At 39.0% G+C, this 22935-nt stretch overlaps 1 protein-coding gene across 1 annotated transcript; it reads right to left on the bottom strand.

The window, feature by feature from the left end:
* Positions 1–17079: 17079 nt before the first annotated feature.
* On the bottom strand, positions 17080–18399 carry LOC130808441 (uncharacterized). The gene is made up of 2 exons (XM_057673919.1): positions 18040–18399; positions 17080–17895 (listed from the first exon to the last, which is right to left on the bottom strand). Exons 1-2 carry the CDS (start codon positions 18397–18399, stop codon positions 17080–17082), a joined length of 1176 nt encoding a protein of 391 aa, XP_057529902.1.
* Between the last annotated feature and the right edge of the window lie 4536 nt (positions 18400–22935).

Raw genomic sequence — 22935 nt, forward strand, 5'->3', positions numbered from 1 at the left:
AGGGTTGTAACATGGTATATTCGGGGTTATAATAACTTATATTTAGGATTATAACATAATATAATTGGTATTATAACTGTGAACATTTGACATAGGTTGATGTAGTTGAGAGTATAATATTTTGTAGTCTGGGTTATATCATTTTTAGTTGGTTTTATAACATAATATAGTTGGGAGTATAAAATTGTTTAATGGGTGTTATAACATAGTTTAATTGAGATTACAACATAATTTATTAGGGATTATAACATAGTTTAATTAAGATTATAACATTGTTTAGTTGGGGGTATAACATTATTTAGTTGAGATTAGGGATGGCAATGGGTATTGGACCCGACCCGGATCCGTGGATCCGTATCCGTTTTCACGGATCTGGGTCCTAAAAATATAGACCCGTTAGATCCAGGTCGGATCCGGATCCGTTTAAATTTCACAGTTTCAGATCCGGATATGTGCAGAAAAAGACTTTCGACGCCCCTGTGAGGAGAGTAGAAAGCATTATAGTAGAGGGTAAGAGGAGTCGAGGAAGACCCGGGAGAACTTGGGATGAGCAAATAAGAGTTGAATTGCATGAGTTAAACCTCTTTGAGGGCCTGACTAGGGATGTGAGTAGTTGGAGGCGCCATATCCATGTTTTAGACTACTGATGTCCTCTTAGATTACCTTTTGGTGTTCTTGTCCTCTTGCTTCTCTCGTTTCTTTTATTATTAGTTTATGTTTTCTTTTATTTTGTAGTTGGTTCTGCTTATTTATTTATTTATTATAGGCATTTAATTTATCCTTCCTGTGTAGTTACGTCTCTTTATTGTTCTCGAGTCGGGGGACTCCTTTGGCCGCTTTCTCCTTTATGGGTATGAGTTGCCGCCGTCCTTCCCTCCCCAGACCCTGTCCATTGTTTTTCTATGAGTGGGATACACTAGGTAGGATGATGATGATGATGATGATGATGTAATAAAAGTTTTTTTTCTTTTTTTTTTGAGTTTCGCTAATAGTAGTAGTTTGTTTCTTGTCTCTCTTCTTTTTTTCTTTAGAAAAATTTGATTTTAAAGGTACGAATTTTAGCTCATTTTCTTTTAAAAGTTTGAACTTTCGTTTATTTTTTAAAGACTCAAAATTTGGGGTGTCTCCACTTTTAAAGGTTCAATTTACCTTTTACCTGTTGAAATTGTATTTTTCATCCTTTTTATCCCTTTTTTTCTTTTTCTATCTTGTACTGGTGATCCCCTCCTTTTTTTCTTCACTATTTTTCAATCCCTAAATTCTCTATTTCTTCACCATTTTTATTTTCTGAAATATTAATAGTTTGTCTTTAATTGGGCATTTGTTTGGCATCTTTCTATAATTAGATATTTGTTAATTTTGAAGATTTTGAAGATTGCTCTTTCTTTCCTTTCCTTTCCTCTCTTTTTTTCACTTCAATTGGGTATTTATTTGTCATCTTTCTTTCCTTTTCTTCTACGCCTATTTACACGGAGGCATGGAATAGGTTCCCCTATTGTGGCCACCTTGGTGATCAGACACTTCGTTGGGCATCTGTTCTATCAAAGGCTGATCCTAGTTACGTTGACCGGGTCAGAGTGTCCTCCCACCCATACGTCCTCCCCGGTTTTAGTCCAGTTGAAAGCAGAGCGGAATACGTTAGTTTTTTTAATTTATTTTTTTTCTATTATGTGTTTGTGTTATTTAGATGTTGTTTAATATCTCATTCACACCCTTTTCTTTTTTCTTTTTACAGTTTCTAAATGAATGGCCGAGTAGAGTCGCTCCATTGGTGAGACTGCCTCCTGTTGCAGAAATGACCCCTCGGGATAAACATGCTTTATGTTTCTGATATTAGATATTTATTTGCCGAATAACAAGCTTCTAAGGGGCATGGCCCTTCATAGACTGTTGGATTTTGTAATTGAAAACTAATTTACATCAATGCTAATATTTATTTACATCAATGCTTTTTACATTATACTTAAATTAATTTACATCAATGCTTTTATTAATTTACATCAATTCCATTTATATTGAATTCCATCCACGTATTGAATCTCATCTACATGTGTAGTTAAACTAAATAATGATTTACACAATAGTATCACTATGGATTATCTACAAATTGAATCCCATCTACATGTGTAGTTAAACTAAATAATGATGTACACAATGTGTTACACTATGGACTATCTAAATTTACAGCATCTTCAGCGGTGTTATTACATTGTGGTGGTCATGGCCCGCATAGTTTATTCCAAAGCATTATCATCATCTTCATCATCATCCTACCCAGTATATTCCGCGCATAGAAGACTAAGGCCAGGGTCTGGGGAGGGAAAGACGGTGGCAACTCATACCCATAAGGAGAGCACGGCCAAAGGAGTCCCTCGGCTCGAGGAAGATAAAAAGACGTGATTACACGTGCAAGATAACTTAAAGGTCTAAAAAAGGGGAGCTACTACAGAGGAAAACACAGAACTAAAAGAAAGGAAACGATAAGAGCATGAGGTTACGGGCACTAAAAGGAAAACTAAGCAGACATCAAAAGTCTGGGACATGGATATGTCGTCTCCAACTGCTCCTATCCCTATCTATTCCAAAGCAAAATCCTGCTACTAAAATGTGTTTCTATATGTATGGAAGAGTTGTCAACTGCTTCTCTCCATGATTGTTGGATTGGCGGAAGTGGAGATGAATCGTCGTTCATTAATAGTTGAACAAAATGATTTCTATTCACCTAACATATATGTATAACTTTATTTACAATATGCACACCCGCTGCTTTCTTAAACAGAAGAACTAAACAGTTGTACATCGGATTACCATCAACAGAACCATAATAAGCAATGCCAATGTTAAGAAATGTTGCTGCATAGTACAATGCCATCGGTGCTTCCATCTAGTGAATATAAGGAGCAGGTCCATTGTTGTGTGAACCAATTCTGAATATAGCATTGTCTAACGCCTCCTCCGATAGATACACACTTACATATTAGTCTCTGTTCATTTGCATTTTCATGCACATTGCACGTCTTAAAAGAGGCCATGCCTCCTCGCCTCCCAACTCTGTGACGGAAATAACTCTAAAACCACAATTACCATCACCTATAACATCAATCCAATGGAACAAGTATGGAGGGAGAATCTGCGAGATATGATTGGGCCATGGAAACAGTGAAAAATCATGACCTATTGGATCATCTGCAATTATTGAAAATAAGGTTAGTAAGATTAAGCTGTAACAAACTAATTTAAATAACGGCAAGGAAAGTCATGTACTGGATAAGTTGAAACTAAACTTAATTCCAACTGAGGATTGTGTTTCCCGACCACTAGATCTACCACTAGATTTAGACCCTCGACCACGAGAAGATGATCTACTATATTCAAATGCGCTTTTATTTCTTCCAAGGGTTTTGCTTGTGGTTGGTCTTCCCTTTCTAGGTGGACTTACGTAAGGCTTAGGTGTATCGGCACCATCAGGGTGTAATTCATGTTCAAGTACCTGAGACAAGCGTCGTACAACAGCCGATTCAGCTTTTAAGACTTCATCGACCAACGATTAAAAGTACTCTTTGTCATCGGTGTTTGCGTGTCGTACTCCTTCGTTGGTGTCATCTCTTATCTCTGTGTACGTCAAAGTACTCCAGAATGGATGAATGTCATCCAAATACAAAGCACCTTGTGAACCGATCGACAGATATAAATAACAAGCACACGACAATCCATGGGTGCGTTGAAGTACATAACCGCATTTGTTAAGTACATAATCACTCAAATCTAACACACGGTTATGCTCAATCTGCAACTGCTCCAAGACAAAAATAGATACATGGCGATATAAAGGTCTAAAGAAATGATGTCACAAGGACCTTGAAACAGAATTCATGGATTCCTGTAGCGCTTGTCGGATCCTGGCTTGCTGGTTTGTTATCTATGCGTGTGCCCTTTTAAACAAGGTATTGAATGAGCTATTACCGCTACCAAGAAAATACTTGAATGACGAGTATTGGCTTTCAACTCTGCTGTAGTCTGGTTACCCATGTGTAAACAGTCATTCGTCCATGCACGCACAAATTTCTCTTTAAGTGGAATCCACAGTCGAGTGTAGAACTTTCAACCAAGGGGTTCCATCTACTTTTCGTGAATACCTACCCTTGTTGATTTCTTTTCCCACCACACAACTTGTCCACCATGTTCTTAACGTCGTTTGCAATATGCCATGTGCATAACAAATGCCGCACATCTACATTAAACACAACATTGAACGTAATTAAGACATACTTAATAAAGAGAACAACAATAATTAATCAACAAAACCTTTTTACCTGGGAATACATCATGAATACCTGCAGATAAACCCTCATCTCGATTAGTGACAATGACGCTAGAAGTCTGAGTTGTGCCAAAAATATCTCTTAACCCCTGTAACACCCTCGAATATGACACAACCACCTCATCTCGCATCAAACAGAACGCAACCAAGAAGTTGTGATTGGTTGGCGTCATTCCGATTACTGCACACAGTGGTCACTTTTGTTTGTTCGTTTTGTACGTTGTATCTATCAACACACCATACGGCCACGTACGTATCATTTGGATTGAGGTAGGATTTGCAACTAATAATCTACTCAAATCCTCTTCACTATCCAAGTCTGTCCAAACCACGTAATTATGCTTTGTGGCCATATAAAGACAATGTTGAAGGGGAGTCCTACCCTCCATTTATTCTCTTCTAATTGACTGTTTAAACATTGTATATTTGATTCATACTAGTAAAAAAACCAAGAAAATTTTCTCTAATTGAAGTCATGATAAAGACAGGTTGCATTCCGGTTGCACTAAGCTATCGTATGTGCTGCCGAATATCTACATTCAACCTATTTGCCCTTACATGACCATATCTGTACACTAAAAATGGGTGGTTATGTCTACCTTTTTCCCCAGGACACACCCTCACCGTCCAAGGTCTTTCTCCTGGTTTACGACTACTTGCTACAATCATAAATTTACGCCGACATGTTTTACTTTTAGAACCAGGTGGAGCAGCATTATCAAGGTTATGCAAATCACCCCTAATATTACCATAGCGGTGACATCTTAAATACAAACTAAATTTTGAATGTCCTTCTTTTTGTTTATAAGAAGTACGTGTAAATTGAAAAATCAATTGTTATTACTATCTCATTGGCCCAACTATGTAATTCATCTACGGAATCAAATTCCCTATCCGTAACAAATCTACTAGGGTAATCTACATTGTCTCCTAAGTTTTCAAAGTCCTACAAATTTAAAATATGAAATAAACCATACATTAGGTTATTAAAAAATTATACATGCAAACGTTAATCATAAAAATATTCCATAACAAATAAAAATTATAATTTACTTTTAATAATTAATATTAAAATAATAATAATACAAATTAATATTAAATAAAAAATATAATTTACTTCAATAATTAATATTAAAATAATAACAATACAAAATATAAAATTAAATAATTGTAATAATAATAAAACAAATTAATATTAAATAATAATAATAATAATAATAATAATAATAATAATATATAATTATAAATTATTTAAATTAATAATACGAAAATAATAATAATAATAATAATAATAATAATAATAATAATAATAATAATAATAACAATAACAATAACAATAACAATAACAATAACAATAACAATAACAATAACAACAATAATAATAATAATAATAATAATAATAACAATAAACTAACAACAACAACAACAACAACAACAACAACAATAATAATTATAATAATAATAATAATAATAATAATAATAATAATAATAATAATAATAAGAAAATAATAATAAATTAGAAAATAAAATAATTTACTACAACGTATATTAAATAATAGTAATATAAATTACTAAATAAATAAATAAATATTTGTATAATTTACATAATAATAATTTAAATAATCAAAAAAATAAATAAATAAAGGATGATTGGTACAAAACGTGCGAGTGGACCACGGAGGAGTCGCACAAACTGTGCGACTAGATTATTCATGTAAATTAAGATAAAATGTCGAAAAAAAGTACAAAAAATGTTAAAAAAATTTTATGATTTTTTTTATTATTTAGAATTTTTTATGCAAAATTTTAAAATTTTTCTCTAATTTTAAATTAATTTTCAGTTTGCTTTTTGGTATATTACCTGTTATAGCAGGCTATCGGGTAACCCAAGTTTGATTTAGGCAAATACTCATAAAGTTGAGATTATTTATGATTAATCAACAAGTAGAAATTGTTAGAAAATCACGAATAAGTTGAACTATTTTAGATAATTTTTCCTTAAAAAATTTCTACTACAAGACAAAATTCATTGTTGTCATCTTTTATTTTATGGACAAACAATAAAAGATGAATGGAATATATTATTTATTTCAATGGAATACCGTTTGAAATGGTCAATAATGGCTAATGCGGGTGTAAAATAGTCATGTTGAGTTTAGTTTGAAGTACATTACATAATAATTGGCAATGGCACAAGAATGGAAGTTGAACAAACATAAAGACTTAACTTTTCTTAGGAACACTTATCAAAAGATTTGAAGTGCTACAACAAAAATTCCAAATATATAAATGCACAACAAATCACAATACGTTAACATTTATGAGTGCCATCAATTTCCATCTGCTTCCATTGTTGTAAGTCTTTGAAATTTCCAACTATTTGATCAATGTCAAAGCCAGCCAATTAATTTCAGCCTTTCTAAATTATCTAAAACGTTTGATCGACATAATAAACCAATTTTAAGAAAAATGAGACACCACATGAAAGTAACAGGGAAAGTGATAATTTAATTTTATGAAATTATAAGTAAGGAAAAGAATTACTCTTTTATTTTTTAGAGTTGTTCTCATAAGGATTATTTACGGGTATTTAAAAAATTAAAATTTTTTAGATAGTGAATATATTATTTTATTCCATATAATATTTAATGGAGGAATAGTCATTAAAAAATAAAGTAAAAAAATATAGGTACCATAACTATTAAAAAATATTCAAACAGAGCAAGTATGTAAACATGTGAAAACCATAAGCAATATTAAACATGTTAAAAGAAATTAAGTTAGTGGAAAATACGTAGGGATCGTACGTATTGATAAGATAACAAGATTAATTATAATCAAAATTTGTGATATAAATTGAAAAAATCTTTAGGATAATAACAAATAAAACATTTTAAAATGAAAAATAAAAACAACTTCAAGTAATGGGATAGTGAAACATAAGAAATAAGTATAACATTTATTGTGAATTTTTCAAAAGAGAAAATGAAATATTTAATTAGAATAGGAGTTAGTATGACCCTCGAAATTTACTCCTAAATTCTAGAAGTCCTATATTCTAAAAGTCCTTAGGACTTGGCAATTTTACGAGGTCATTCAGTCAGAATAAAAAATAATCAGAATTTATATTCTAGAATATTAATATACCACTTACGTCATGAGGTATTGAATTTAAGGTGTAAACTCTAAATCAAATAGGCATAAAAATAAATTACTCCTATTAAACATACTTTATTCTTTTAATCATAAATAATTGTGAAAGAGTGTGGCTTAATTTAGTAAATACTTGATCATTGTGTTACATAACAATGCAAATTCAAGTCAAAAAGTCAAATTTGATAGCGATGCTTGATCCTTTAATAAGAGGGGTTTGATCATCAAAACTTTGTAAGTGATAAACCTAAAGTAGGTTTCACATGCGGTTTTGGGCCCATTTAAGGTACTCGACCATCTAGAGTCCCCCAGAAAACAAGGGCCTCAAATATTAATAAATGCCAAATAGTTTATTAGCTAAATGTAGTTTAGTTGGTTGCATGTCTTCGTATAATATTCTTGGTCAAGGGTTTAAAACCTATTAATGTATTTTGGTTTCTATTTGACCATTTATTTTATAATAAGTACTACTTTTTTATTACTTTTGCAGTTATATTTGACATTTGAGTCTTCTTTCAATTTAAATTATTTTTAAGTACATGACCTTAAAATTGTAACTATTTTGCAATTGGTTTATTATTTAGATGGTTTATATCTAATTATTTGCTACTGAAAGCGCAAGCCTCAAAGAGGTTCAACAAAGAAAAACAAATGAAAAATATAATGCAAAATGAAAACACAAGTGTTTATGAGGTATCTTGAATACCTCCCCCCTCAAATATAGTTTATTATAATGAATTCAACAATTACAAGTATAATAAACCACCCTTTTCTTGAGAACAATCTCTCAAGATCACAAATACTAAAGCAAAGTAAGAACACTCTCAAGTTTCTAACAATGCAATAGCCCTCTCAACAATATATGTGTTTGTGGTGTGTGTTACTATGGGTGATGAATCCTATTTATAGGCAAGGCATTCATCACCCTTAGTATTCCCTCATAAATCACCATAAACTCACAATTAACATCCATTGGTTTATTATTTAGATGGTTTATATCTAATTATTTGCTACTGAAAGCGCAAGCCTCAAAGAGGTTCAACAAAGAAAAACAAATGAAAAATATAATGCAAAATGAAAACACAAGTGTTTATGAGGTATCTTGAATACCTCCCCCCTCAAATATAGTTTATTATAATGAATTCAACAATTACAAGTATAATAAACCACCCTTTTCTTGAGAACAATCTCTCAAGATCACAAATACTAAAGCAAAGTAAGAACACTCTCAAGTTTCTAACAATGCAATAGCCCTCTCAACAATATATGTGTTTGTGGTGTGTGTTACTATGGGTGATGAATCCTATTTATAGGCAAGGCATTCATCACCCTTAGTATTCCCTCATAAATCACCATAAACTCACAATTAACATCCAATTAACTATGATAATAAACATTACAATAAACAATAGAAGTAATGCACCACATAATTGCATAGTCACTTCACATTCTGTCGAAAACAGAATCCTATGTAGCCTTCTGAACTTCCGCTCGACCCGAGCCACTACCTCGCTCGGTCGAGCGAGCTTCCAGAGAAGCTACTGACCTGATCTGCACACTTCGCTCGACATGTTGCTCGACCGAGCCACCTCCGCTCGACTGGTCGAGCCATACATCGCTCGATCGAGCGGTTGGTCGAGCCTTACACAGTCTGTCTCTTTATTTGTTGCTTTGATCAAGCAACTCTCATCAACCGTTCCAAACCTTAAATCACTCATATTCGACACATCTTTATCGACCCTCTCTAAAGTACAAGACAAAACATGTTCGACTATATGTTTAAAGTGAACGTCATCACTAAGATTATTGGCACTTGCATTAACAGCTACTATGCTAATTTTTTCTTCAATTAATTTTTAAATGATTAACGAAACACCCTACTATTAATCTAAATATAAAAAAGTAAATTGACCGATATATTATTTACTAGGGCGCCGGTAGGTTCAGTAGTGGAACAACTTTAGAAAATGGTGGGTATTTGGACCCCACCATTAGGTTAAAAAAAATATTTTTTATTGTAAATTATTTATACAAATTAGCAGATTTATTATGGGTGCATGAAGCATGCAGTAAGACTTGGTTGATAGGTCTACACTGATCAATTAAGGACACATTTTTCTTCGGTGATTGTATTTGGTACGTAATTGTGATGAATATAGTCCATCAACTTTTGTTGATTAATACAAAAAACCTTGGAATTCAAGGTCAAGTACTGCTAAGAGTATGTCAACCTGAAATAATAAAAAAATTTCCACCCCTTAAAAGAAATTAACTTACATGCATGGAGCAATTCTAAGCTTACACCCGGAGTTGGAGGTAATCTTCAACGGAGTAGTTCTTAGTTCAACTAAATTGACTAAATGCTCTTGAAATAAAAGAATCAACTCAGCAGAAAAAAGTTAAAAAAAATTCATAAAAATTTTTGGAATTACAAACCCCTACTTTCAAGTAAAGTCGTCAATAGACTAACATAGTTTATAAATAATTCTTCTTTTCAACTTAATTAATTATTATTGCCGAGTCAATCCATTACTAACATTTTTAGTTTTTACTTTTCAATTAAATAATATATGTACCTTAAACACTAATAAGTAGAGTTTATTAGTGATTTTCAAAAAAAAAAAGATATTAAAATATTTTCAAAAAGAAAAATAACAAAGTACTTAATTTAATGTCGCATATATAATACTCCCTCCACACCAATATAATTGTCACATTTCCTTATTTGACAAAACTATATCAATTGTCACATTTTTATTTTTGTCAATCTTCTTTTTACCTAAATATCCTTAGTTCACATATGTAATTACGAATATACCCCTATATACCTTACTTACCCAACTACCCTTTACTGATTACCCTTCACTACTTACCCAACTACCACCTTTTTAATGGACCCCACACCACTCTTAATATCCATGCCCAAGCAAATGGGACATTTATATTGGTGTGGAGGGAGTATATATTTATTTTTTAATTCATCATTTTTTAATACTAATAAATTCAACATAATTCGATCAGTACAACCACAAGCATCAATGAGAATATGAATTTGTAGATCACAGAATGGATTGGGATGTTGATATCACATGTGGTTCATTTGTTGTGAGGCTCAACAAGGCCAAGGAAAGAAACATGATCGACAACTTGAATGTATATGAAACTGATAGTCATTCTATATACACAAAAACTTGGGTGAGACCCTCTCACTTGTGAGACGTGTTTTATTGGGTCGGCAAAATTATATATAATTTTTTACGAATTTTACAAATTAAAATGTTAATTTTAAGAGTTAAAAGACTAATTTAAAGATTTAAAAGACCAATTTCAAGGATTTAAAATTGACATTTTAAGTCATGAAATTTGACAATTATTTTAAGACTTAAAAGTTAAATTTTAATACTTAAAAAACCATTTTTAAGACTTTAAAAATCGGACATTAAATTGTCATTTCAACATTAAAATAAGAGGACTCAAACATTAAGGTTAATATTAAAACCTTTGAAATTGACCTTTTAAGTCTAAAAATTAGATTTCTAAGTCTTAAAATTGTTCTTTTAAGTCACAAAATTAACATGTCAAAATATTTTTAAAACACTATTGAGCCTGAATCAATTACACGGCTAAAACCGTCTCACATGAGAGTAACTGTTGTACATACATACGTTATCCTTCATGCGGTTAGCTAGAGACCCGAGGGATCATTATACTCTATATAACTCCATACTGGGGCAACCTCGTGAGTCATGACTATGACTCATGACATACTCATCTTACTACTATATTTCTTTGATATTGCTAGTTACGATTGAATTTTTTCATACATAAAAAATTTTAATTTGATTTTTGATTGATACTAAAAGCTAAAATATAGCAATTTAAAATCTTATTAGATTTATCTCAATATATAATATTTTAATATATATTTTTAAAATTTTTTTTAATAAAACTTATTTAGAAATATAAAGACTTGAATTATACTTAAAATAAGTAAAATAATCCAAATAATGTAAACAAGCATTATAAAATAGAAACAATATATTATTGTTTCGGTTATTAAACGAGGAATTGGAATACACTTGAAATGCTGTAAGTTGAAGTGTTGTCGTGAGCGGCGATCCGCAAGAGGAAGCGACTAGAATTCCTGCAAAACAACACGTTAGCCTTGTCCGGGGGGTGATCTCCCGGAAAACCCCTCCGACGCTCAAGTTAGAACGTAAATCGGATATTAATGAATGGATGGCTTAAAGTATGAATGCAAGATGAGATGTAGGGATTGAGATCATTAGTGTTTGGGTAGGTTAAATGAGACAGAGTATAAGCAAGGATATTATAAAGGCTAGTTTTTCAGATGATCCTTTCCTCTTGATGGCTGCCTCTATTTATAATGGTGAAGGAGGAAGTTATTTCTGAGAAGTAGTTATCATCATGGAAATAGTGGGTAGCAGCTGATGGTTGTGATGGAGATTGGAAGATAGTGGGCAGTTATCAGCCTTGGAAGAAGGATGACCAGTCAGTGTGAGTGAGTGGGAAGTTAGGTCAAACAGGCAGTTACTTCCAGGGAGGGAAGTTAAGGTATCCTGGACGTAGAAACCCTATGGGCCATTCAGGGAAGATGGGAGATCCAAAAGAAAGCCCATTGACCAACAATCAAAGTCCACTGTAAAGGTCAAGGGGTGTTTTGGTAGTATGATGCAAATTACTAAATAAATAAATTAATTGAGTAAGTAGTACCATGACAGTTAGCCCCACGCATGAAGGATGATGTGAAGAGATAGCCCCAATAAAAGAAAACATCTTCCTTTATGCGGAAAATCACGTGCCCGTCGTAGTTGATTTGGTGAAGGGATACGATCATAATGAACATTCAATAGCCCCACAAGGATGAACACATACCCAATTGGGTGAATCTTCTAAGGGATCATGAAAATTGAGCTCGTAAGCTTCGAGTCGACTGTTCATATGTCGAAATCCGAGTTGTGCACAAAACATATCCCTAGTTTTCCTATGACGCGGAAGGGGCATTCAGGTCCGTGTCTTCGATCATACGGATATATGGAGATTATACCATACTTAGAATTTTTACACCATGACTGAATGTTCCAAGGAGTCTGACTTATCAATCATACGGACTCTCTGAAATATTTCACCTTATCCATACGACGGTTTAGAGCAAAGATAATGCGACATGACATTCGCCGTATCCATAAGTCGGACAGCTGAATGTGTAACTTTTCATACTTAGAATAATTTTCGTTCTTGGAGGTGCAGTTTAGGGTCCGACTTGTCGACTTCCCGGACGCATTCAAATGTTGAAAGACTTAGAACAAATTTCCACATTCTCCCTCTCCTTGGGGGTCCGACTTATCGACCCGACGGTTGCCTGAGAGTTGGTTAACTGGATACTTGGAGAAATTTGATGTTCCCCTCACATTGGGGATCCGACTTATCGATCTCTCGGCTATAGTTAACAACTGACACTTTAAAGATTTTTCAATATTTCCCTCCCATTGAAGGTCCGACTTGTAGACCTTACGGAAAGTGTTGAACACTTAGAAAAATTCCCAACGATTCCCCCTCATGGGGAGTCCGACTTATCATTTTCCCGGCTCTCGTTTGGGATTCTCCTTTCCATTTAATGTATTTAAGTCCCAAAGGCATTTATTTCTGTTATAAATAGGGTGGTTGGAACAGTTCCCTCTCACTTAATCCTCATTACCTCCTTCAAATCTTTACATTGCTGGAAAGAGAAAGTAGAGAGAGACGCTCTGACAATCTTCATCCTTCCTTCAAACTTCTGACAAATTCTCGAAGATCTTCAAGATTTCTGATAGATCTTCATCAAGTTTCTGACTAATCTCCAACTTTCTTCAAAGGTATTCAAACTTTTTCCCAGATCTTCGAATTTCTTCAAGTTAATCTTCAGACTGTTCTTAAATTTCTTCGACTTGTTCTTGAATTTCTTCAAGTTATTCTTGAATGTTAGCCTAGGACTTTGAATTCGTCTTATGAATTTAGTCTTTATTCTTTACAAGTTTCGCCTACTACTTTGACTCTTGTTAACATGGATGTCGCGACTACTCAAGAGACCATAGCTAACTCAGACATTAACCCTACTAACTTGCCGGAAACTCCTTTGATAGTACATAGATGTCTTAATAAAAAGGGGTTATTAATGAATGATTCGGACGAAAGTAGTTCGGTGAGAATTACCCCACATTACGAACCAGTAAAGGCCGGGGAAGAGTCATCTGTGTCCCCTGTATACCCCCCAGAGATAATTAAAACTGCTCCTTGGGAAGTGAGCATTGCTTTCTTCCCTAATTACTTGCCGCGAATAAATCCTGACCTGGAAGGGTTGTTGTATGTAGATATGGAAAACATCGAAGGATCCTCCGAGTCCTCCGGAAGGGAAAGCGCGGCGCCAGTCCCTCCTCCATTTTATATTCCAGACGGCGGGCCCCTAAACTACTTCATCGATTTACAAACCAAGAGAGATTTGGATAATCAACGGGAAGCCATCTCCCGGAAATGGGGTTTGCCGGAGAACTTTAATATTATTACACCGGGGAATTACGACACCGTTAGGTTTCCCCGCCTTATTGTATAGCTGCTTACTTCCCTTCATTTCAACTAGGACTTAGATTCCCTCTTCACCCATTTTTTAGAGAGGTGTTAGAGCTGTTAAATGTTTCGGTGCCCGAGCTATATCCTAACGCTTGGGGGTGTATGGTGGCCTTTTTGATTTTATGCAAAGTTTTTGCCGTGCCACCAACACTAACTGCCTTTAGATACATTTTTAGAGCCCGCCTATGTAATTCACAATCATATGGCTGCGGCTGGATTACTTTTACGCATCGTCGTGGGCTGAAGATAGTCCACGACCTCCCCGATAACCAGAAGGGGTATAGGACGAAATTTGCGTATTTGTATAACTTATGGGGATGGAATATCAAGACCTCCTTCGACATTAAACCCAACCTTTCGGGTTTTAACAACGGAATCCCGCAATGCTCTTTTGATGACGCGGTGATTATCGAGTATGCAAAGATGGACGTTCAACTGGGGAGGAAACCCATGAACGTCCAGCTAAATTGGATTCCGGGTCGTTCTGAGTTGGAGAATGAGAACCTCCTCTCGGCATTCGGCATCAGCCTGGCTATTGATCGGAGTAAGATTGACTGACTTCTCCCTTCCTATCTTACCGGATTTAGTTTGTTTCTAACTCTTTGTTTTTCAAGGATAGCCAAGCAAAACTTAAGGGCGAAAAATCCGGAGCTGATGAAGAAATTCAGCGTTATGCGATTTGCCCAAGGGGCCGCCCAGAGAGTCGCGGAAAAGCCGTTGCCAACTCTCCCTAAGGTAAGGACTTGATATTTTTCTTTATTTTTTAAACTGATTTGCTTATCGACCTCTCTTCTTTGTGATAGGACTCGACGACTGTGGAGAAGGGCCTGGATGACGTGCCCTCGGAACAGGAGGCTCTCCGTCTTCTTGAGGAGAGGAGACAAGTTCACATCCCCGATGAATCTAAGAGGGTGATTCCTCTGCAGACGAGGGAGGTGACAAAAAAGAGTGGGAAGGAAAAGAAGAGAAAAAGAGATTCTTCTTCCCACCAGGGGAGCTCGGCCAAGAGGACCTCTGTGGACACCATCCACACAGCCGTGCCCCTTCAAATGAGGTCGGCTGAAGAGGAACCGTCACCCCCCCTGGACGCTCCGATGCCAGTCTCGAGCAAGGGGAAGGAGAAGGTAGGGGAGTCTTCCGCGGCTCACGCGTCGCAGTTTGCTGAAGTTTATCGTTGTCGAGAAGTTTTCCCTTTCCGACACGAGACGCCCTTTCCGGAGTTGGGGCACAAGGGCCTGATCGTTCGCTTCAACAGGGCGACGTCCAACCTAGTCAGCAAGGTGGATGTCGACCTACTAGAGTCCTTTCCCCACGTGATAGGGTGCGTCAGGCGCAAGCTTCGGCGGCAGAGGTAATTACTTTATGCTTTGTGATGCTTACTTCATGTTTCCAGAGACTTTAATAGTCATTTCTTCGCAGGCGTTCATACGGTTGGCTTTTGAGCTCAACACCAGCCGTCAAAGTGCCGCAGACCAGGAGACCGTGGCCGCCCTTACCTCCCGCTGCGAAGAGCTGAACAAAGAATTATCAAAGTTGCGGGAGGACCTGCCGAGCTTAAAGGAGAAACTGGCCAAGTGTTCTGAGCTGAAAGAACGCTTGGTCAGGACCGAACAATGGCGGGAAAGGGCGAGGAAGCAGCTGGATCAGACCGTCGAAAACTTAGATGCTGCTTCCAACAAGTCGGCGACCCTCGGCCATGAAATCGGCTTGCTGATGGATATCCACGCCAAGCTCGTTCATCAGAACCAGCAACTTATGCAGCAAGTGTCGGCTGATTCCGCCCACTTCAAGATGATTCTATCCGCGGCCAAGGTGTACAAACTGTGCCTAACGAGGAAGGCCCAGATAGCTCGAGACTGGCTACTTTCGAATGAGCCAGAAGCGTCAAAGTTTCTCGGAGATCTGACGGCGGAGATGATGAGCGCCGGTTCCATGATTAGCGACGAAAAGTATCGCTTGGCCGCCGTGGAGTTGGGCATGGATTTTACTTCCCTTCAGCAAACTGCTAATCAGAAGGAGGGTGAAGCCTTGTCCAACCTCGCTTCCGCCTTGGAAGGTGAGTCGGCGGTGCTGGTCGACGCTGTCTGGGACGCGGAGGAGAAAAGAGCCTGGTCCGAAAGGATGAATGCTGAGGCTGAGAAGGAGGCTTTATGCCTCGACTTAGATCATTGACCTGAATACGTCTTGTTTTGACATGGCGGTTGAAGCTACGAATCATCTTCTGCTTTTGGGCCATCGATCTCAGCAGTGCATTTCCTCTTGTCTCTGGTAGTAGGTCTAAGTTTGCTCTTTTTCCTTCTTCGTTCTCGTCGTACGAGTAGTAGGTGACCCTTGTAGAGGGTACTCCTATTTCCACTGGAAGTACGGCTTCGGACCCGTACACTAAAGAGAACGGTGTGTGCCCCGTGGCCTCTTTGACGGTGGTTCGACTGGCCCATAAGATTCCGGGTAGTTCTTCATCCCAACTGCCCTTGACCCCTTCTATCTTCTTTTTGATACCATTTAGTATCTCCTTGTTGGCGGACTCGACTTGACCATTAGTTTGCGGCCTGGACACAAAACTAAATCTGATTTGGATGTGGAATGTGTCGCAATACTCGATGGTGTTCTTGCTGACAAATTGCCTTCCATTATCCATTATGATCACCCGCGGTATGCCGTATCTTGTGATGATGTTCCGCCATAAGAACTGACAGACTTGTTTGTCTGTGATTGAACTAAGAGCCTTTGCTTCTACGTATTTGGTGAAGTAATCAATAGCCACAATGATGAACTTGCGCTGCCCCTTTGCTGGTGGAAAGGGGCCAAGGAGATCCATACCCCACTTGTCGAAGGGCAGGACGGCTTGCAAGACGGTCAAGTAATTAGAGGGCTTCCTCCCTATCTTTGAGTGATACTGACATTCAGGACACCGTTGGATCAATTCTTCCGCGTCTTTCCGGAGTGAAGGCCAATAATATCCACTTCTAGGGACTTTGCTAATGATAGTTCGCACTCCCTGGTGTATTCCGTATCCACCTTCGTGTATTTCGCGTAGGATATAGTTTCCTTCTTCGGGAGCAACACATTTCAGAAGGGGATGTGTATGACTTTTTATAGAGCGTTCCTTCGTGAAGTTCGAACCATTTGGCCTTCTTCTGGAGCATTTTGGCTTGATTGTCGTCCTGGGGGAGCATTTGATCTCGCAAGTACTTAACGTATGGCCCCATCCATGTTTCAGATCTGTCGATGGTATCGACCATGAAGTTGATGCTGGGGTTAGGGAGCACTTCCCAGATTATATCACGAGCCGCGGAAGTATCTGCGGAGCTGGCAAGTTTTGCTAGGGAATCGGCTTGGTCATTTTGGGATCGTGGAATGTGCTCCAACGTGAACTTATCAAACTTCGGAACAAAGTCCTTCACTTGCTGCAGATACATTTTCATGCTATCATCTTTAGCCTCGAATTCCCCGTTTACTTGCCCCACTATTAATTGGGAGTCAGAGAATGCGGCCAATTTTTTAGCCCCTGCCTCATAGCAGATTTTCAGCCCCATCAGTAATGCTTCGTACTCGGCCTCATTGTTGGATGCCGCGAACTCGAATCTGACCGCCCTTTCCATACGGACCCCGGCGGAAGACACAATGAGGAGCCCGGCCCCACTCGCCGATTGTGTTGAAGACCCGTCTACATACAATTTCCATTCTTGATTGAGTTCAGCAGGAGGGGGGGAAGTGCTTTCAGTAATAAAGTCAGCCAAAGCTTGTGCTTTAATTGCTGTTCGAGGTTCGTACTCGATGCCGAAATCTGCTAGCTGGTTTGCCCAATCTGTGACGCGGCTTGACTTGTTTTTCCCTTCAAGAATCTTTTTTAAAGGTTGATCAGTCCGGACAATGATTTGGTTGGACTGAAAGTATGGCTTCAATTTCCTGCTGGCCATCACTATCGCAAATATGACCTTTTCCACTTCGCAATAGTTCCCTTCCGAGCCACGGAATGCATGACTCACATAGTATATTGGGAGCTGCTTCTTTTCCCTTTCCGTCACAAGCACTCCGGATAACGAGTATTCGGAGACAGAGACATATAAGACTAGCTTTTCCCCGTTGATGGGCGAAACTAGTTTTGGCAAGGCCGATAGGTGCTCCTTAAGCTGGCGGAAAGACTCTTCTGCTTCCGCGGTCCATTCGAATTTCTGTTGCTTTATCGTTTTGAAGACAGGTAAGCATTTGTTCGCGGACTTTGAAAGGAATCTTCCTAGAGCAGCTATACACCCCGTGAGCTTTTGTACTTCTTTTACGGAGGTGGGGGATCTCATGTTTTGAATGGCATGAATCTTATCTGGATTTGCCTCGATGCCCCGCTCGTCTACCAAGAAGCCGAGACATTCCTCCGGTGACTCCGAACACGCACTTGTCCGGATTGAGCTTCATCTGGTGTTTACGGAGGGTATTGAACGTTTCACGCAAGTCTGCGGCGTGCTGAGTTGCGTGCTTGCTCTTTGTTATCATGTCATCCACGTATACCTCTAAATTCCGTCCAATCTGCGATTGGAAAACCTTGTTTACCATTCTCTGATAGGTGGCTCCAGCATTTTTTAACCCGAAGGGCATGACTTTGTAGCAGTAGACACCCATGCTAGTAATGAAGGCCGTGTGTGGTTGGTCCTCCGGCGCCAATTGAATCTGATTATATTCGGCATTGGCATCCATGAAACTTAATAGCGCATGGCCTGCTGTGGAGTCCACCAGGCGATCTATTTTTGGGAGTGGATAGTCGTCCTTGGGACATGCCTTATTCAAATCCGTGAAATCGACGCACATCCTCCATTTGCCATTCGATTTCTTCACGAGGACGACATTGGATAGCCAATCAGAGTATTTGCATTCTCTAATAAATCCGGCTCTCAACAATTTTTCAACTTCTTCTTTGGCGGCCTTGGTCCGCTCTTTTCCTTGATGCCGCAGCTTTTGCTTCATTGGTTTGTGGCCTGGTCTTATGTCAAGTTTATGACACATGACGCTAGTAGGGATGCCAGGCATTTCTTCCGTGCTGAAGGCGAAGACGTCGTGGAACTCAGCAATGGTGGCCACGATATCTTGTTTGATCGTACCAGTAAGATCTTTCCCTATCTTGACTTGCTTCCCCTCAAACATGTCTACTTCCTCGTATCGTTCTATGGGGCGAGGCCTTTCATGTGTGCTAGGGTTTTCCATATACACGCTCATGACGGCGGGAGCTTCTTGATCTTCCCTTTCCCTCTTGGCGGGTGTCGTGGAATGTCCACACTTCAGAGTGTTTATGAGGCATTGGCGGGCCGTTACCTGATCTCCCTTGAGGATGCCAACTTGCCCATCATCCCGCTCGAATTGCAGCAAGAGTTGATGAGGAAAGATTGCAGCTTTGATTTTGTTAATGAGGGGAAGTCCCATGATGGCGTTGTAGGGGAAAGTGAGATCCACTACCGTGAAACGTATGGGCATGGACCTGCTTTCATTTCTTTCTCCTATGCGCACGGGGAGAATGATCGTTCCTAGCGGAATGACCTGACTTCCCCCAAACCCGATCAGCGGCTTATCTAGGGGCTGCAAGTGCTTTTCCTTAAACTTCATTTTTCTCAAGCACTCCATTGTAATGAGATCAGCCGTGCTTCCGGTATCCACGAGTACCCTTTTGACTTTCATCTGTCCAATTTTGAGGGTGACCACCAGAGGGTCAGTATGGGGCTGTTGCAGTGTTTGCGAGGTCGTGGCATCGAATTTCATAACCGGTCCCCTGAATACGGTCAATGGAGGTCCCTTTAGCAGAGTGTGGACGCTATCTTTCGCGGCACGAACGGTAGGATATTCCTCAGTATATCCTCCAAAAATCATGTTGATGGTCCCTTGTGTGTGGGAACTTTCGCGCCTCGCCTCTTCCCTTTTGGGGGATCCGCGTCTTTGATTCCACGGCTTTTTGTTCGCTTCTCTTCCCGCCTCATAGTCCCTCCTGTTGAGGAACCTGAAAAGCTTTCCTTCATCGGCCAGTTGATGCAGGATACGTTTGAGTTCGCGACATTGGGCCAGGGTATGGCCGTGCTCTTTGTGGTAGTCACACCACAGATTGTAATTGCGCCTGTCGGAAGGAGTGGTTGTGGGAGGCGGAGCTGGCAATTTGTCATGAACGGCGAAGAAAATATCCCTTCTATTCCGATTAAACATCGGGTCTTTACCTCCATCAAGCAAATTGCGCGTTCTGGATTCCCCCTCGGTGGTATATACGTGACGGGGTCGTGGAGGTCCCATGTCCGACGGGGGCGCGGGACGACGCGGCATGTAATTTCTTTCCCTCCTCGACGGGGGCTCTTCTCCGTTCCTCGAGGACTGATGGGGAGTTGCGACGTCCTTCTTGTCTGACTTCCGCCTCTTGGGGTCATGTGCCTGACATATTTCGGAGGCCGTGACATAACTTTGACACTGCTTCATGGCCTCCGCATATGTCTTCACTTGGATTTCCACCAACTGGAACTTAAGCCTTTGAGCCTTCATTCCGTTGATTAGGGCGTTTAAGGCGACTGATTCCTCCAAATCCGTCACCTCTAGTACCGCCTCGTGGAACTTCTTAAGATAGGAGGATATGGACTCTCCTTCCAATTGAGTGATGCTGAGTAGGTGGAAGTTTGATTTCTCCTGCCTTCTTGAGGCTACAAAGTGGCCCAGAAACTTGCCTTCTAGCTGGGCAAAGTTGTGGATACTTCCTCCTGGAAGGGAGGTGTACCATGTCAAAGCTACTCCAGTAAGAGTAGTCGGGAAGAACTTGCACCACAGCGATGAGTCAGTGGTGTACAGTAGCATCAAATTCTTGTAGGCCATCAGGTGTTCCTCCGGGCAGGAGGTGCCATCGAAGGCCGCCATGTTTGGGATTGTAATTTTCCCTTGATTGGGAGTATTCAGTATCTCCGAGGCCAGTGGAGAGACTATTGGTATGGGCTCTTCCGGAAGGACACTCTTGCCGGTTTCATTCCGCGGTATGTGGGCGGAACTGGAGGAAGGGCTAGATCCGGCGAGTTGTGCTTTCTTCCGCTCTTCCCTTCGTTTATCCACCATAGATTGGACGCTCTCAGATGTCTTTCGTTTCTTGCTCTCTAGGAAGGTACGAGCATCTTGAGAGGCGGTTTTGGATTCGCCATCTCGTGTATCTGTCTTGCTGATACTTGGAAAGATTCGGGATCTCTCCCGCCTGTTTTTATTGCGTCTACTGGAATGGGAAGTCCTCGAGTTCCCATCTTGAGATTCATGAGACTTTGGTATCTCTTGATGGGGTTCGATTCGTTCTCGCAGGTTCTTAATTTGGTCCGCCGTATCTTCTAATACTCGTTGTTGAGTAGGAGTGTTACTTATGACGGCGCGGAGCTGTTCAGTAAAAGCAGCAGTAAGGTTGCGTGCTCGCATGTCCAGATCACGGCGAGTCACGGCTTGATTGTTAGCGTGACCCCGCGGAAGTGTCTGTATCTGTGCTATGCACGGTTGCGGTTTGTGTGGAATTCTTCTTAGGAGCCATGACTTTTTGTTTAGATCCCCACAGACGGCGCCAAACTGTTTCGGTTATTAAACGAGGAAGTGGAATACACTTAAAATGCTGTAAGTTGAAGTGTTGTCGTGAGCGGCGATCCGCAAGAGGAAGCGACTCGAATTCCTGCAAAACAACACGTTAGCCTTGTCCGGGGGGTGATCTCCCGGAAAACCTCTCCGACGCTCAAGTTAGAACGTAAATCGGATATTAATGAATGGATGGCTTAAAGTATGAATGCAAGATGAGATGTAGGGATTGAGATCATTAGTGTTTGGGTAGGTTAAATGAGACAGAGTGTAAGCAAGGATATTATAAAGGCTAGTTTTTCAGATGATCCTTTCCTCTTGATGGCTGCCTCTATTTATAATGGTGAAGGAGGAAGTTATTTCTGAGAAGTAGTTATCATCATGGAAATAGTGGGTAGCAGCTGATGGTTGTGATGGAGATTGGAAGATAGTGGGCAGTTATCAGCCTTGGAAGAAGGATGACCAGTCAGTGTGAGTGAGTGGGAAGTTAGGTCAAACAGGCAGTTACTTCCAGGGAGGGAAGTTAAGGTATCCTGGACGTAGAAACCCTATGGGCCATTCAGGGAAGATGGGAGATCCAAAAGAAAGCCCATTAACCAACGGTCAAAGTCTACTGTAAAGGTCAAGGGGTGTTTTGGTAGTATGATGCAAATTACTAAATAAATAAATTAATTGAGTAAGTAGTACCATGACAATTATAATCCTAGAAGTAATGGAGTATTTATTATATACTATGTTTTCGTTAAGCTAGTTACTGAAGTGAGGCAATCATTCTTGCATTCTTTGACATTCCATTCACTTAAACAGTAATAAAACCCTAGTGAGTAAGACTTGATTTGAGCCCAACTATACAAAGTATAGAAAATTTGAAAAAAATAAGACGTTTTAATGAATTTATTCAAAAAAACAATCTTCGTTCAAACTTTATTTCCAAAATAAGCGTCCTTGGCTCCAAAGCTAGACTTGGTGTATACTCGCATATACTAGCAGCGAATTAAACAAATGGTCAAAATTTTTAGTCATGGGTGAAGTCGCTGTTACTAACAGCGACTTAATAGTTGACTGGTCAAACCATAATGTCGCTGTTAGTAACATCGACTTTATGCTTGCTAAATTTCTGCAGTTCTCCTTCTTCCTCATTTCACTTTACTTCGTTTGAGTCCTAATAACCCACGAAAATCTCCCTCTTCTTTCCACCATTAAAATTAACTTCAATCCTTCAATTAATATCACCAAATTTCAAGTTTGTACTACTAATTAGTTCTGTCATCTTACTA

Source organism: Amaranthus tricolor, chromosome 3 (genome assembly GCF_026212465.1).
Source record: "Amaranthus tricolor cultivar Red isolate AtriRed21 chromosome 3, ASM2621246v1, whole genome shotgun sequence".
Taxonomy (NCBI): Eukaryota; Viridiplantae; Streptophyta; class Magnoliopsida; order Caryophyllales; family Amaranthaceae; genus Amaranthus; species Amaranthus tricolor.